The sequence below is a fragment of the Podarcis cretensis genome, assembly GCF_951804945.1.
Source record: "Podarcis cretensis genome assembly, chromosome: 5".
NCBI lineage: Eukaryota > Metazoa > Chordata > Lepidosauria > Squamata > Lacertidae > Podarcis > Podarcis cretensis.
Genome location: NC_137174.1, coordinates 48122943 through 48140673, shown reverse-complemented (window position 1 = coordinate 48140673; position 17731 = coordinate 48122943). Strand labels below are relative to the sequence as shown.

Genomic DNA, 17731 nt, shown 5'->3' with positions numbered 1-17731 from the left:
ACAAAAGGGTTTTCCGTTTTGGAGGCGCTTCGCAAAACAAATTTCCCTATGGGCTTGCTTCGCAAGACGAACATGTCTTGCGAGTTCCTGCAGGGTTTTTTTTCCTTTCTCCCCCCCTTTTTCTAAGCCGCTAAGCCGCTTATCAGCTGATCCGCTAAGCCACTAAGCCACTAAAAGCCGCTAAAAGCCGCTAAGCTGCTAATAGCGCTAATCCGCTAATCCGTTAATGGGCTTGCTTCGCAAGACGAAAAAACCGCTAGACGAAGAGACTCGCAGAACGGATTAATTTCATCTTGCGAGGCACCACTGTACTTTCATTGAGAAGTACACATACTTATTTAAAACTGACTACAATTTAAATACTATGAATTTTAGTACTGGTCGCATCCAGCTGAATAACTACCATGTATCGTACCGTATTGGCCCAAATATAAGCCGTACTTTTTTTTCCAAATTTCGACCGTGAAAAGTTAAAGTGCTGCTTAGATTCTCCACCTTACAAAAATTGACTTTTACGATATCGCTGCTGAAACAGACATAAGGTAAAATTGAACGGGTGTGAGTGCCTGCAGAATTTTAAGGAAGTGGCTTATATTCAGGTATTGTCTTTTTTTCTCCCCCCCCCCAATGAATTTTAAAGGTGAGGCTTATATTTGGGTGTGGCTTATATTCGGGCCAATACGGTAGTTCTTTAATCTGAAATGTTCAGATGTGTTGAGTCAAGAGAGCCATGGATACAGGGCATGAGATCTAGCCTCATGACGCTTTTCCTGAATTGTGTAGGGTGGCTTGAGCCATAGATTAGCTGATTTTTAAAAAAGCAGAATCTAGTGCAAATGGATCATATTATTTCAGCGCTTAAAGATCTTACTAGGCTGCTAGTTTGTTTCTGAATTCAGTCCAAAGTGTTCGTTGTGAACCATCAAGTGCTGTATTCTCTAAGTGCCAGAGGATCTGAAGAACGTTCTGCTCCTATGTGGCTATGAAGGCAGGGCCTCCTGCGTTGCAGCACCCAGACTGTGATACTCCCTCCGCATGGCTATTTGTTTTTGCTTCCTGTTAAGCACCATTTGAACACTGTGCCAAGCTTTTAGTGGGATTTGACTGATATGGACCTAATTGACTTGTAATGTTATATAGACTTCTTGAGGCTTATTTCTTATTTTGCCTTGTATGCTGCCTCGGGCACTAAAGACGGAATGTAAATATTTTAAAATGAATGAATATTAAAAGGTGATTTGAGTGAGTTAAGACTTGGTTGAATACAATAATACAATACAATAATTAAACTAAATAGAACATAGCAGGGGGGTGGTTTCTTCCCCCCTCCTCCAAAGCTCCTCCAAAGCTTTTGAAATCTTTGCATCAATAGGAACAGAGAAAAGCAGCGTTGGAGAAAAAGGCAGCAGTTGAAGCCATGTTGCGGACCCAGGAAGAAGCTGCACAGGCAGCAAAGAAAGTGGTCAGTTTTGCTTCACCTTCAGAATCTGGTATGCTCCAGGATCCATCCAAGAAAAGACTTCCAGTTGGAGCTTCAGTTTCCTCTGCCAACATAGATTATGAATATTTTGAAGTGGGCACTGGTCAGGTAAGTTTTATGCAAGTTAAAATAGTCCTCACTGATGGAACTGTCTTTTTTTGACACATACCCCATTCACAGAACTGGTGCTATGATGATGGGGTCATATGTTATGGAAGCGGTGGGATCCTGGCCCAGAGAATGGATGGTTCACTTCAGTTGTGGAACATGATTCACTTCAGTTGTGGAAGTATACAAGTGCATACAGTTTGTATACCATCCATTCCTCAGAAACACTGTTTTTAATAAAATATGTTTTTGCTAGGCTTGTCTTGTTAGTATCAGATGAGACCTTTGTATCTGTCTTGTGAGATACACCTGTGGCTTTCAAGTGGGCTGACTGACATATGAAGGAAGTATTAATCATCTCTTTTTTAATTCTTTGTCTTCTAGGTGTCTGTGGTATATAGTGCACTTGACTTTGAGCCAGACAATTTCTTTGCTCTGGGTTCGCCAATTGGTGTATTTCTCACTGTAAGAGGAGTGGAAAAAATCGATGAAAACTACAGGCTCCCCACTTGCAAGGGATTTTTCAACATCTATCATCCGGTTAGTGAGAAGCACAGGTTTTCAATCACTTTCAGCGAAAGGACTATAGACTGACTATCCATTTAGCACTTAATTGGATCTTTTTAAAAGCTCAGGAAAACAATTTGTTAGGCTGAAACTGATTTTTAGCACACCTTCAGGTACTTCTGTACCAATGTATATTTAAGATAATTACTTAAACCCCATAACATACAGCGGGCCTGCAAATCAGTGGAATAGCAGCGCAATACATATACATATCTGCTCAGTGGGGCTTACGGGCAAGTAGGTATAGGACTTCAGCTTTAAGTTTGTTGCATCTCTGCACTGCATTATGGTCACACTTCTTTATTGCATTATTAAATTTTATTTAAGTATTCGTTTTAGAAATAGGTCTCCTGTGGAAAGAGCTTTTTACATCCCCTTCCTTAACTGGCTTTGGGGGAGGTCATGTGAGGCCTCTGGAAGGCCCTGTGAGGCTCCCACAAGATTGATGTTTAGATTGATCACTGCTTTCGTTCTTGTTTCCAGCTCGATCCAGTGGCTTATAGGCTAGAACCTATGATTATTCCTGACTTGGACGTAAAACCAGTTCTTGTTCCACATCACAAAGGCAGAAAAAGGCTTCATCTTGGTAAATAAAGTATATTCATATATTTTCTAATATAGGGATCTAGTCAGAAGGCTGGATCCAGAACTGGCTCACTACTTCACAGGTCATTTTGAGAAGGTGGGCAGGACCACTCACCTGTCCATCACCTGATGTCAGGTGATTCAGTGTTCATGCTGTGTCTGCAAAAGAAGAATATTGAGGGTAGTGAAAATGCTGCCTTTTACGGTCAGAGAGCTGGCAGCATTTTTCTTATCGCTAGTCATACTTCTGTGTGACCACTAAGACTGAAGAGAAGCACCTGCTTGCTTTTTGACAGTAAAAGGTGGTGGCAGAGACAGCACAGGAACCAGCAGAGGCATCAGCTCCAACCTTTGAGATGCTTGGATCAGATAACAGATCTCCACACCTGTTGTCATATGATGTCAGGTGACTGATGTCAGGTGGGCATGGTTTGCCCCAAATGGCCCCACTGGCTAATTAGATCCATGGGCTGGAGGTTTTCCGCCATTGTTGTAGATTATAATAGACAAACAGAAGAAGGTTCATTCTCAGAAATAAAATTTTGCATAATTTCACTGACCATTCTGAAAGAGCAGAATTCACAATTTCCCCTGTCAGTTTACCATTTCCCTATACATTGGGCCTTACGGAACAAAAATATTTTGGGGTCTTTACATCTCTTAATATAGTGGGTAAGGAGACATGGTGGTCATATTCTAATACGTCTCTTTATGAATGCTTTTGCAATGCTGTGCATGTGGTGGCAGCAGTATAATCCCTGTTGTTTGTAGTGATATATTCCTCTTTAATTTATACACATGGAAAAGTTTCAGCTGTAAAATAGTATCAACTACTATAGCTGAATTATGTTAACATGGGATGCTTGAGGATATTGTCCTTGCATTTTTAATGCATTTCATTTTTTTTGGTATCGGCTGCCAAAGTACTAGTTGTTTCAAGTTCCTGTTAGAACTTCAGCACCTCTACAACCCAAATCTGTCCTGAAGGTGGCAGAATAGCTCATTTCATAGAAGGTATATTCAGTTTTTCCTCCTAAATGCGCTCTAAATAAGTTGTTGCCTGTGGAATAATGCTTGTCTTACAATTCATCATTTCTGTGGCGTTTCTAATTATTGGAGAATGGTTCTCGTTTCAGAATTGAAGGACTCTCTTTCTCGAATGGGATCAGACCTGAAACAGGGTTTCATCAGCTCGTTGAAAAGTGCTTGGCAAACCCTGAATGACTTTGCACGTGCTCATACATCTTCCATTCAGCTCCAAGCAGAACTGGAGAAGGTAGCTCATCAGATAAAACAGGAAGAAGAAAAAGATGAGACAGACGGTTAGTTGTTGCACGGCTATTATATTTTCAGTAATTACTGTAAATGTTAAGTGACTGGGACATGCCCCAGTTTTATTACCTTTGTATTAGGAAGTTAAGCTCGATGCCTTTAGGCTTGATTTAGATTCTTACTCATCATTCTGAATATCTAACCCTGTAGCCTCTGGGTAACTCCCCCAACATATAATCTTTAAATTTATTTTTACAGTGGTGCCTCGCAAGACGAAATTAATCCGTTCCGTGAGGCTCTTCGTATAGCGGTTTTTTCGTCTTGCGAAGCAAGCCCATTGACAGCTTAGTGGATTAGTGCTATTAGCGGTTTAGCGGCTTTTAGCGGATCAGCTGATAAGCGGCTTATCAGCGGATCAGCGGCTTAGGGCTTAGGAAAAGCGGGAAAAAAGGGGAAAAAACCCGCAGGAACTCGCAAGACAATTTCGTCCTGCGAAGCAAGCCCATAGGGAAATTTGTTTTGCGAAGCGCCTCCAAAACGGAAAACCCTTTCGTCTAGCGGGTTTTCCGTCTTGCGAGGCGTTCGTCTTGCGGGGCACCACTGTACTTTGACCACTTTGTCTGAATGAGAGTTTTGTCAATAACATTTTTCACTTTGTGTCTTTTGAACTTTTGTTGGCCAAATTGAAAGCATTTCCTTGCTAGCTGTACAAGCTTCATGTACAGACTACATGAAAGTGGGGTATATCTCTTGAAATGAATTGCCCTTGTAATACTGTCTCTAGATGATACTCTTCTGAGTGACCAGCAGTTTGCCAGTTCATTCTGTCTGTGATTAATGATTAATATGGCTTACCACTGTTTTCCTTGCTTTTGTCAAAGCCGCAAAAGCTTTTTGGTAACATCAAAATTTGTGCTAGAGTAATCAGATGGAATTAATGTATTAATATTGACAAGTACTGAAGGCCTTGATGGGTCCCAGAAACCTGATGCGAGTTTTGCCTTTTTTCTTTGATTAACAGTCCCTACTGTTCCTTGCCGCAAAGTGATTTTGAACCTCTCCTCAGTTTTTAAGTGCAGTTTGTAAATAGTATGAAGGCCTTCAGTTTGAAAAACACAACCACAGAATCCCTTTTGGTAACTGAAACAAGCCACAGAATTTAATTTGTATTTGGGAAGGTTTTTGCTTTGGCTTTTATGGCAGGATATTCTGACTGTTCTACTTTATTTGAGCTAATATGATGAAACACCACACAAATATTAGGCTGTTGTTCTGTTATTAAATACTCTGAAATTTTGACCTCCCGTAACTTATGCTTCTGTCTTTTACTATTAGGAATGCATAGGAGCTGCCTTGTAGTGACATACCATTGGGCCATCTTGCTGAGCAAGACCAGTGGTCAGGGATGATGGGAATTGTAGTCCAAAAACAGCTGGAGACCCAAGTTTGGGAAACCCTGGTCTACACTGACTGGATGCGGTTCTCCAGGGACTCAGTCAGGAGACTCTGCCAGCTCTACCTGGAGATACCAGGGGGTTGAACCCGACCTGCTTCTAAGGCAGATGCTCTACTGAGCTACAGCCCTTCCCACATTGTGTAGATAATAGGAGGAACCCACAGCTGTAACAACCCAGACAATATTCCAACAAGCTTAAAATGGATAAAGTGTAATAGGGACTGCAGAAAGGCAGAACCAGGAATTCATCAAAGATTCAATTTACCATGTACTTTTCATGCTCTGTTTCCTTCTGCTGCCACAGAAAAGATCGTTGAAAGCCCAGATCTTTCAAAAGATGAAGACTTGGCTGTAAAAGTTGGTTTGCTAAATGGAGGACGACGTATTGATTATGTGCTGCAAGAAAAACCCATAGAAAGTTTCAACGAGTATTTGTTTGCTCTACAGAGTCACTTGTGCTACTGGTAATAATATTTTATTCTAATATGACGCACAGCTTCACGTTCTTTCCTGCATTTATTTTAGCTGTTTCTTTGCTAGCCTTTTTGGGACTTATATGCAGGAGCAGTGCAGGAGCGGGTGGCAAGAAGCCATCACTGGCATTGCTGCTTACCTGGGCAGGGTGGGGGTGAGGTTGGGGCCATGTGGTTGCACCGCTGAACATGCCGGATTGACAGGGTCACTCTTGCTGGTGCAACCACACATCCCTGATCTTGCCCCCCACTCTGCCTCAGGCCTATCTAGATAAGCAACAGTGATGCTGGTGTTGGGAGGGCAGCTACTTGTATTTTTGTTCTGACTGTTGCACCTGCCACACTGAGGATCAGAACATTACAGCAAATATACAACACAGTTTGCTGCATGTGAATACCCACACATTGGTTGCATCTTATTTTGTTCATAAGATCAGTTTTTGCACCAGATAAAAGAGTTTTTCACTATAATGTTTTTAGTCTGGCTTGAGTTTCTCAGGGCTAGAATAAATTTATGTACAACAGAGTTTTCTGGTCTGTGGCATAGGGCAGAAAGTGGATAGACCGGTCATTGTACCAATGTGGTCTTGTTGGTAAACCTACAAGAGTTCCCTCTGCTTGTACCAGTGCAGTGTTTGCAGTCACAAAAGGTTAATGTGAAATGCCACATACTGCAGTCCAGACAAAGCACAGAATTTGCACTCTCCAGTGGAATGCTGCCCTTTGCAGGCACACCACAGGATCAGAGCTGCCTACAGCAGTGGGGTTTGGTGGAGAAAATAAGGACGAGGACTTGGTATTATTATTATTATTATTATTATTATTATTATTATTATTACTATTACTACTGTGATTGTGCTAATATTTAACTGAAAGTCTTGTGTGCATGAGAAATATGCCTGATGTGTACCAGTAAAGGGTGCTTTTCTGGAGACAAACAAATTGTTTTTAATGGTGTGTGTGTGTGTCCAAAATATAAAGATAGTGATGGGAGTGTTTTTAAGTATGGGTTTATGTTTCTTGAGAAACAGTGCATGAGGATACTTCCTATTGAGCAGTTAGTCATTTAAAATAACCATCCAAACAGTATTTTAAAGTTTGCTTCGGAATTTTAATTGACTAGCTGGTGCAATAACACATATTATCCTGCTTGTTCTGCATCTGTGCGGGTTTGCTGTGGGACTAATGCTGGAATCTGTTTTGTTTGGTGTATGCCAAAAACATAGCTGTATATTGTTCTCCGTAAGGTGGCACTCTTGGGCTTCTTTTAATTAAAAAAAAATCTATTGATCAATAAATTATAACATTAGTAGGCTTCTTAAAAGTAGTTTGGTAGGAAGGGGGCAAATGATTACTTACATATAGAGCTCCACTTGTTATCCAGGTAGTAGACAAATATAACCCTTTTGTATTGGTGCAATATTTACTCTTGTTCCCTGCGATTTACAGCATATGGTTGAACATATGCAAGGATTAATGTAGCAGACCTTTACTTTTCCTGCCCATCCCAACCTTCTCCCGCCCTTTTTGTAGGGTGTCTTATTAGGCATCAGCTCTCTAGTTGTTTTTCTTCTGAGCACAGTGCCTAGACAATTTTATAAATAACTGTAAAAGCAATAAATTAGTGAGACTTCTGTGGAGAGATAATCTAGCATTAAATGCACTGCTTGAAAGATTGCTGCTAACTCTCTTTGGAGATGTTCTTAACAACTTCTAAAAATGATATAAATCTTGAATTTTGTAATACAACTGCTCAGTACAGTAATCTGGGTTGTGTAGAACAGGTAGATCGATTTAAATCAATGCTATTTAGGCTATGCTCATCTGAGGGTGGAAAAGACCTGCTTCACCCACAGAGCTCAATGAGTGTACTAAAGGAATCTATATTTTTATTGCACTTGTGACAGTACAGTGTTAGGCACTGATGGATGATGTCATGGAATGTAAAGTAACATGCAGGTTGTTGAGGAAACCAGGCTGCCAGCAACAGATTGCTTGTGAGGTATGGGAGGAATGGTGTTGAGAAGCAATAAAAGGAACAAATGAAAGCATCACAGTGGCAAACTTTCAGTCAGCAAGATTACATATTTAGGTATTTGTGTCTGCTGCACTTGGAAAAATGCTGAATAGCAAAAAGGTTTCAAGCAGGCAATTATTTGGCAATCAGCAAGTATTTTTATTTGCAGGGAATCAGAAGACACCGCTTTGCTTCTCCTGAAAGAAATATATAGAACTATGAATGTTTGTCCTGAACAGCCGCAACATTGATGTATGGATACCCTTCATTCAGAATTTGTAAGTAATCCTCAATATAAACGCAGCACAGGTTGTCCCTACTTGAGAGTACAACTCTCCTTTTGTAGAATAGGGAAGTGATGAGAGCTCCTATTGATGTGAGAATGTTAAATGGCCGAAACTTAGAGACTTTGTTCCCTTGTGTGCAGGTGACAATATCTTAGGTGGTCTCCTTATGTGTAGCATTTGCAATGAAAAGTGCACCTGGAGTAGACTTTTTTGTCCCATCCAGTTGCATAAGGCCATTTTCCTTATCCCAGCCTTCCAGGTGACTTCAGTAGGCAGGATACTAGAAGTCATTTTCTTCCTTTCTCCATGATTGTGGCTTGGACTATGAAGCAGTTAGACTACTACTTACCCTGCAAATCCACAATGTGCTTTGGATATTTGAGAGAGTGGTGAAAAAAAAAAGTGGGAATGCTTCAAGCTTCCAGTTTCCTGTGCTGCTTTGCAATATTGAACTCAGAACTTCTGCATCTTTTTATAACTGGATGCATAAGCTGCACTGAAGCAACACCTAAAGCCCTTGTCAAAGGAATTTCAAGCTTATGACAGCTCTGGTATCTGTTTAGCATTGCATTGTTAAAAATATGACAGTGTGACCCCCCCCAGCAACTATGAGAGCATAAGTAAATCAAAGGGATCTGTTTAAAAGATGGAAGTCACTGTATTGCAGTGGGCAAAAGTAATTTTGTGGTGCTCATATTTTAGTGACTTGCAAGTTCATACTAGCCAGGGATGAGATTAACTTCTGTTATTTGTGCCAGCATCTGTGCTAGCAAGGAGCTAGATATCGTCTCTCTTTCGAAATTAGTTCTTCACAGCTTCAGGTTAGAGAGGGAGGCAGGGAAACACAACAGAAAATAAATCCTAAATGTATACATACCCTTGCAGAATTAAATTCTGAAACACTGAACTTAGTTTTAATTATTATTCAATGGGTTATCAAGTATTTCAGCTCATTTAACTCATCTATTATGTTCAGTTGACATAGTAGTATTGTTTAGCAAGGGAAATGTCTCAGTTTGTGTGCATTTGTGTGTAGATTTAAATGATTTGAACTGTGCTTGGTGTTTGTTTTATACTTTGTAATTGGGTGGCTCTGTTAGCTTCCCTAAACACACTATGGAACCAGGGTATCAAATATTAAGCATCATTTGTTTAATATCTTAATATTTTCTTTTAACTGCACTTCTTGCAGCTCTGGTAAACAAATAAAACATAGCTCTAGAAATTATTCCCAGGACTCAGTGAAATATACTCAGTTTGGCTCATACCATGCTGCTTCATGACATATTCATGCTTTGCTTGCTAAGTGAAGCTACATCTAAAATATGCAGATAAATGTCTCTGATCTTACGCATAACTTAAATGTAAACTCATCCATTGTACACAAATAATACCTTTTTGGAGGGGTTGGCAGATCCTGTGCTATCTCCTTGTGAGAGAGCTCATAGGTAAAAATATAAATGCCATCAGGTTGGGGGTGGAGAGAGAGGCTTTCCAGCTGTCTGCAATTATTGGGCTGCTTCAAAAAGGACAGCACACTCTTCTTTAAAAGTTTATTTACTGGCTGTTCAATAAGAGTGCATTTTGACAGTGTTTTTTCCCCTTATTGCTATACTGCATCAGGATGCAACATACCCAGTTCACCAGATGCGCACAGTGTCTGTACAGGATTCTCAAAGGTTCCCTATGGGCCCTACATTCTACAAGTAGTGCAGTTGGCCATTTGAAGCACAGGGCAGCCTGAGCCTCTCCCCATTTGCCCATACAGCCTTCCCTCTTGCCTCAATACATGTTCATGTTAACTTGATAGTCGTAGCCCTTTACATAAGCTGTGAAACTAACCAAGTTTGCCATAGCTTACAACTTCTTCTTTTCTTTTTACTCTTCCTTCCAGCCTTTCTAATCTTTCTGCTGGCCTGCCAACAACCTTTTGAAGAGGCAACACCAATTCCCTCGTCACAGATGACAGAAGTGGTTTCAATCTACAGCCCTCAGATTCCATACCATCATTTTTTACTTTTGTTTTCTTTCTTTTTTTATTAACTGGGGTGGAGGAAAAGAAAATGTTCAGAGTACACATACCTTTTTTTTAAAAAACCAGCCTTGAATCATTTGTGGAAGAGTTGTCAAACATAAATGACCCTTCAAGAAATGTGTGGCATGCAAATTAATCTTTATAATCTGATTTATCAGACTTGTATTTTCTATAAGGGCTGTGGTTTGTTTGTTTTTATAAAAAAAATATTATTGGTAAACAGCAATAACAACCTTTTCGTTTAATAAAAAGACCATTTGTCCCACTTCTGCAAGAACTGTGAAGTTCAAACTACTTTAATACAAATTTACATCCATCCATTTGTATTTGTTGAAATAAAGCAATTCCTTGCACCTGGTAAGCCTACCACTAAGATTTTATAATGAAATATCTTCTGAGCCTCTGAGGGAGAGTGTTTTCAAATGCTTGCGACATGAACTTCAACTCTGTATCATAGAGAGCAGCTACAAACTGCTTGATCTTTCTGTATGTTTTTTTTTGAAGAGGGAGAGTAGAAAAGGATAAGCCAAATAAAATTTTAGTTTGACAGTAGTGACCAGCCTGGGATGTGGAAGTCTCCATACAACTTGGGAGACTGGATTTGCAGAAATCAAATACATTTATGGCCCTGCAGCAGAAGAGGTGTGTTTTGATTATTAGATTTAGAGGGAGTTTTGGTATGCCAAGAACAGTCCCCGTGTTGCTTAGTGGAGTATGAGAAGGTTAGAGAAGTTTCTATCACTTTTTTGCTGCTGCTTCTGATTCCCCCTCTGTATACTTTCAATTTTTTCATTAAAAATAAAACTGTGATAGCTTCTATTTGCTGGTCTTCTACATAGTGGCTTGTCATGGATGAGTAGCCTTTTTGGAAAAAAAGTGGTTTGGTTTTTTGTGTGTGGCAATGTCCACATTATTTTTGATATTTGCTTTGTTGAAGCATTGTGTCTTGAAGAGGGAGGTAATAGACCAGGTGGTGCTGTAGTTGGATCAGCTTCTGCCTGCTGTAAAGTCTATGCAGTTAAAAACCTTCATTTTCTTAGGTTGAGAGAACTTTTCATTGCAGTATATTAACCTGTAGCTATTTTATATCTCCTTATAAATATAATATTGTGGATAATACTAAAAGATACTGTGATACCAGCAAGCTTCTATGCTTGCCTGCTCCCCACCCCTGGTAATCCTCACTTTATCTCAGAAAGCAACAGGATGTTTTCTGTCTTGCTTTTTCCTCTCTTTCTAAATATTCGGTGCTCCATTCATCACAATGAAATTTCCCTTCAGTCATTTGTTAAACCAGAACAAATTTCTGTCAGAGGAATGCGGGATGAAGCAACAGCTTGTCAGAGAGCATAACAAGTGGGAAAGCCCTTTAATAAATCCTGGATTAAAGTTGTCTCTGAACAGGTTTCAGAACTGTACATTTGGTATTCAGAATGTGTTTTGAGTCCTCCTCGATAAAATACCAAAGAACTGCAAAGGTTTTCAATAATCGACAACAGTATTGAGTGTGTGGTGTGTACTGAAGAGAAATGTGTAAAGGTAGACCAAATAAATGTAATGTTAGCAAATATGAAAAATAAAAAGGTGTTTATTGCAACTTTTAATTTTAAGGGGAAAAAACTTAGTAATTTCCTTTGCTTTTCACCTGCTCAATATTGTTTAGTGCTCTGGCAGGAAATTGCTTCTGCGTTGGTGGCATAGAACATAGATTGTGTTTCAACTTGAAAATTTTAAATTCATTAAGAAATTCTATTTTTTTTTTTTTAGCAAACATTCTATGTGTCATTTGAATTGATGGATAAATATTTTCCCCCCTGTTTAAGATATTTATCTGGGTGTTGATGTGGTTATCTAAAACAGTCTGAATATTGCCTATTAAACTTGACATTTGTTGATTGGAACATTACACCTGTCCTCTGCACAAACTGCTACCTTTTATTCCTGTTGGCTCTATTCAACAGCTGAATTCTGTCACATTCTACAAATATTGGAGGTTCCAGTGATATGAGCACTAAAATGCCAAGTTCTTGTGATGGGATAAGGATAGAACTTTGTACAAAGGAGACATAATGCTGGATTTCCATGCAAACAATATGGAATAAAACATAAGTTGTTTTAAACTGTGTTTAAATTTGTGTTTTTTAAGTATCTAACCAACCCTGTGACCTCAGCATAAAGGGTACGCAATAAATAATAATAGCAATAATAGCCCCAGTCCCACAATAGCAATTTGGGGGAACCTTCCTCTTCCACTAGAGCAGGGATGTCCCAACAGGTCAGTCGTGATCTATCGGTGTATCGCGGGGCGTCCCCGGTTGATTGCGTGATTCCCCACCAAAAAAAGCTCAACAACTTTGGTCAATCAAATCCAACGGGTAGATCACTGCCAGTTTTTTTTATAGTGGGAGTAGATCGCAGTCTCTTGGGAGTTGAAACCACGTAAAAAAAAAATCCTTCCAGTAGCACCTTAGAGACCAACTAAGTTATTGGTATGAGCTTTTGTGTGCATGCAGACTTCTTCAGATACCTGGTGAGGTTGATGGACTTCCATTTCATGTGGCTCAATGTGGTGCCTTCCATAGTTCTAGTTACAGGTAGGTAGCCATGTTGGTCTGCCGTAGTTGAAACAAAACAAAATAAATAAATTCCTTCCAGTAGCACCTTAGAGACCAACTAAGTTATTGGTATGACCTTTTGTGTGCATGCACACTGGACATTCCTGCACTAGAGGATAGAGAACACAGGAGCAGCCATAGCTCTGTTATAGTTCACCAGCTTGGGAAATGTAGCTGTGCCCTTTGGCAGCTGCATCTAAGCATTTTCTCTCCTCCCTCTTAAACTGATGAGAGACAAGACAACAACAGCAAAGACTCTCCTCCCTGGAAGAGGGGGGAGTGGTTGTGGGTGGGAGCCCGAGCACCGCCCCTAGCAGGGGGTGTTAGCCCCCTGCCTCCACCTCACCTGGCTGGCGCCCACGCCCCTCTGTAGGCATCCAACCAGGTGCCACAGAGGGGGCGTGTTCGGCAGCCTTTTGCTGCAGCGCCAGCCTCTCCCCGGCCTCATTCTTTGCCGTCGTCTCGTCGCGAGTCACCTACCCTCCACTCCCTTTGAGTTAGGGTTAGGTCATTGGCCTTGCTATGGACCTTAGGTTGGTCGCCCTGGTTGCCCAGGGGGCCTGGTAGGAGTTTTTCCATTTGGCATTTGGCTTTTTGGTTTTTTCGCCTACCTCGTAGCAATCGTCACAACTTTTGTGGTATTGGTGGGTAGGTTAGGCATTGGAATAATGTGTTGTGGTGTGTCGAAGTGCTAGGTGTGGCCATCGCCTATGCCTTCAATTTTTGGGTATTCCGTTAAAGGAATCTGGCGGTCGTGTATTCTGTCCTATGCCTGCTTGGCGGGAGGCCATGGCACGACCCTCGGTGACATCAGGGGTGAGCCTATAGTTGGATTAGCATCAACAGGCTCCACCTACTGATGAATAAACCCACTTGTTTTAGAGATCCAATGCCTAAGCCAATACCTTTTCACTGCTGTAATCAATAAAGTTCTGGCCTTTCCTAGCCCATTAACCTTATATCACGTGTCCTTGTGTATTCATTTCACATTGCGGGGGTCGGGTCCTCGAATCACAATAGGACTCTTCTAGACTGAGCTGTCGTGCGTGTTCTCTCTCCTGCTTTGCTACTCCCCTCCCCTTTACTGGCAGAAGAGAGAGAAGGATCGGTCATTGGATGCCAGCCAAGAGACAGAGACAGTAGACAGGGCAGCCAAACATGATCCAGCATCAGTTCTTGGCACCCTCAGGCAGCTGGCAGGACACACTGACGCCTACGATTGACCCCCAGCTGTAGCTTACCTGGTAGCAGCAGCTGTTCTAATTTCCCACAAGGCTTTGGAGCAGCACTGTTTGAAAAGCATTGTGGGAAATGAAAAAAGGCCACAGCCATCAAGGGCACTTTGCCAAGGGCCATGCGAAGCTTGATCTGCCAAATCTTTCTGTGATTGTTTTCTTTCATTTTAATCCTTTCTAGTGTTTTGCTTCAGTCAGTACTGACAGTTGTTTCTCCTGGGTTTGAGAACTTGACTTTAGGTTTCAGTCCTCCCATCACTACAGTAAGCAGAACACTAGTCAAAGAAGGGGAAACAGAGGATGCATTTAGATTCTATTAAAGAGAAGCAAAGAGTACCAGCCAAACATTAGGATTAGTGATTAGTCTTTCCTTTTGTTCATTAGAATCTAGATTGATCCTCTATACTGCTCCCCTTAACTAGCATTTTGATTACTGTTCTGATGGGAAGACTGGAATCTAAAGTCAAGTTCTCTAATTTGACTTGGTTTTCTGCTGCCTATCATGTTTATGCCTTTTTTGATGTTGCTGTAACAGCAAAATGATTTGCATCTCAGTGAAGTTTCTTGTCACTGAAACAACTGAATGTTTTAAGGAATACTTCAGTAGGTTATGATAAAAGTGTCTCTTGTTAAAGTGGTGAAACTTTAATATCGAGAGTAACAATTCGCCATGTTCTTTTCAGTTTAGCCTTGTTTTGTTTCTCCTGTGCCTTTATGATGTATGTCACTGTGATTAGGAAGAGTCTGTACACAACTCCATTGAGCCCAGCAGCAAGGGCTTATTAAATAGATACGGAAGACTTCATAAAAGGTGCTTTGTTGTGACCACTCTTGGAACCATAGACTACATCAAAATTGGAAGAGTTCTACCATGGAAGGGTATATAGTGTTTCTTATATATTTACTTTTTTCGTATCAGTAGGTTTGAGCGTTTGACTTCAGAAAAGGGCAACCAAAATTATCAAGGGAATGGAGCAACTCCCCAATGAGGAAAGGTACAAAATTTGGGACTTTTTGGTATAGAGAACAGGTAAGAGGCAACATGATAGAAGTGTATAAAATTATGGGAAAGTGAACAAAGATCCCCCCCCCACGCCTCACAACATCAGAATGACCTTTCTTGGGATGGTTTGCAAACCTTTGGTAACAACTATGCCATAGACTGATAAGTACAATCTCCAGGTTTAAGACAACAATATTCAGAATCGAGATGGAGAAGCTCTTTGTGATATTTTGTGTATTTTCTGGGTGGTAGCAAATGGTGGTGTTGAGTGGGGAAAGGTAGGAAATTGCTTTTATTAGTGCCCTGTTGCTTGAAAATTGTGGAGTTGTAGAGCTGGGTCTGCTTTGCACATACTCTGGTCTGTCCAATACAGTTTCAGAGTTCTTTGCTGCCTGTATTTTCCTCACATAAAAACCATAGATTTGAGTATGCTGCTTTTGAGTATGCCTCTGATGAGACCATCCAACCTAATTAGTGTGGAGATTTTCCTCTTCAGATCTCCAGTCTACAAACACTTCCATCATGCTTCCGCCTGCCTTTTGGCACTTACGGTAACCAGCCTGATGATTGAGTTCTGATATACTTTGAAGTTTGCTCACTATTTTGTAATGTTTTAGTTGACCACAATAAAGACATGCTGCTGTTGCTTTTCATATTTTTTTCCTAATGAACTCACACTGCTACCTAAAATTTTTGGTGTTTCCATAGCATTCTGAGTTTTCCCTAACTTGTGTCAACCAGCATTTTAATTATCTGGAAAAAAAATACATTTTAAATCTGACAACAGCATTTTCTGCACATTGGCAAGTTTTGATAGTTTATTGATTTCTAACTTTTTTTATTCCATCAGCACCATACTAATAAATCTATCTTCCTATTTGCACTTTGAAACAAGAACTGCAAATATTCTCATATTGTTGTCTTAACATTTTTAAAAATAATTGACCTTGAGATTGTTCATGTTGGTAGAGCACTGTCTAGGAGAAAAAAAACCTAGATTCTCCAGCCTATGTGAATGTTTACAAATATGAGAAAATCTTTTCACAAACACACAATTCAGACCTTTAAACTCGTGTTTTGAAAGCAAGCCACTATCGCTTCAAGAGTTTTGGAAAGAAGTTTTGAAAATTCTTAAATTATTTAAATTTTCATCATGTAATTAACTTGCTGCTTCTGTTATGATCTCTTAGGAGGCAGAAACCACAGAAGTGGGTTAATTTCAGTTCACATTGATGGTGTTATATTAATGAATTATAAGCATTTGCATTATGTCCCATAGACTATAGGGGGAATTCAAATGATTAACTTTCTATAGTTAATTTGTTGCTAGGCTTATACAGCTAAGCAGAGAAAGAAAACCCCATCATTTCCATGCTGCCATTTCCATGCTACAGGTGTACACCAAATACAAGATTCAATTTGGTTCCTGATTTGGTAATTCAGCCCAAGAATCACCTGATTCACCGCAGAACATGCCTTCGAAACATCTGGAACTTCATGCCTCTTGACTGACTACCATGGGGAAATCAGCAAACAGCTTCTTTTTGGGTGGGGGTCACTATTGGATGACATTTGCTGGGATTAGTAGCCTGTTCTGATTGGATGGAGCCTACCAAATGTCAGACAAATAAGTGTCAGAACACGTCGGGGGGGGACACACAGCCCCCCCCCAATGAGACAAACCTCTCCAGGCGTCTTCCTGATGAAGCGCAGCCTGGGACGTCCATAAATCTTCAGTCCCGGTGTGCACCAGCGACACATATCTTCAGATATGTGCAGTCTCAATCAGCAGAGTACGGCAGAAACGAAGTGAAGCTTTGGTGTGTGCAATCTAAGAGTGAGAGAAAGTAAGTAATTACAAAAGTACAATATAGCGGAAGAGATCAGACTGACTTCCATTCTCACACTTTCCAAGCCTGGAAAGTAAACACAGACATGTGATGTAACAATCACACATCCAGCAACAGGAGAGTGAAATGCTGACAATAAGTGGAGGGGTTTTAGCGCTAGCTGCACTTAAAGTTGGAGCTTTGAAACTGGTGAATCACCTATAACTACCTGTTTAGCAGAACTGTATGAAATTCGCAAGCATGGAAGCCCCTAATGTGGGTATGGATCCTGCCAAGTTTCAAACAGACAGATGCAGGGTTTTTTTTTCTAGGTAAAGGGACCCCTGACCATTAGGTCCAGTCGTGGCCGACTCTGGGGTTGCGGCGCTCATCTCACTTTATTGGCCGAGGGAGCCGGTGCACAGCTTCCGTTTCATGTGGCCAGCATGACTAAGCTGATTCTAGAGAACCAGAGCAGTGCACGGAAACGCCGTTTACCTTCCCGCCGGAGTGGTACCTATTTATCTACTTGCACTTTGATGTGCTTTCGAACTGCTAGGTGGGCAGGAGCAGGGACCGAGCAATGGGAGTTCACCCCGTCGCAGGGATTCAAACCGCCGACCTTCTAATTGGCAAGTCCTAGGCTCAGTGGTTTAACCCACAGCGCCACCTGTGTCCCGTGTTTAGCAGAACTGTATGAAATTCGCAAGCATGGAAGCCCCTAATGTGGGTATGGATCCTGCCAAGTTTCAAACAGATAGATGCAGTT

At 40.8% G+C, this 17731-nt stretch overlaps 1 protein-coding gene across 1 annotated transcript in view; it reads left to right on the top strand.

Moving 5' to 3' along the window:
• SEC23IP (SEC23 interacting protein) overlaps window positions 1–12400 on the top strand; it is a gene marked incomplete at its 5' end in the record, with an annotated part of 28078 nt that extends 15678 nt beyond the window's left edge. Inside the window, 7 exons of the mRNA XM_079976632.1 lie at window positions 1373–1588; window positions 1973–2128; window positions 2639–2741; window positions 3877–4062; window positions 5773–5932; window positions 8128–8236; window positions 10140–12400. Of these exons, the coding sequence (XP_079832758.1) occupies window positions 1373–1588; window positions 1973–2128; window positions 2639–2741; window positions 3877–4062; window positions 5773–5932; window positions 8128–8209 (903 nt within the window). The 3' untranslated portion in view covers window positions 8210–8236; window positions 10140–12400. The remainder of the gene's footprint in view (window positions 1–1372; window positions 1589–1972; window positions 2129–2638; window positions 2742–3876; window positions 4063–5772; window positions 5933–8127; window positions 8237–10139) is intronic.
• Window positions 12401–17731: the final 5331 nt, after the last annotated feature.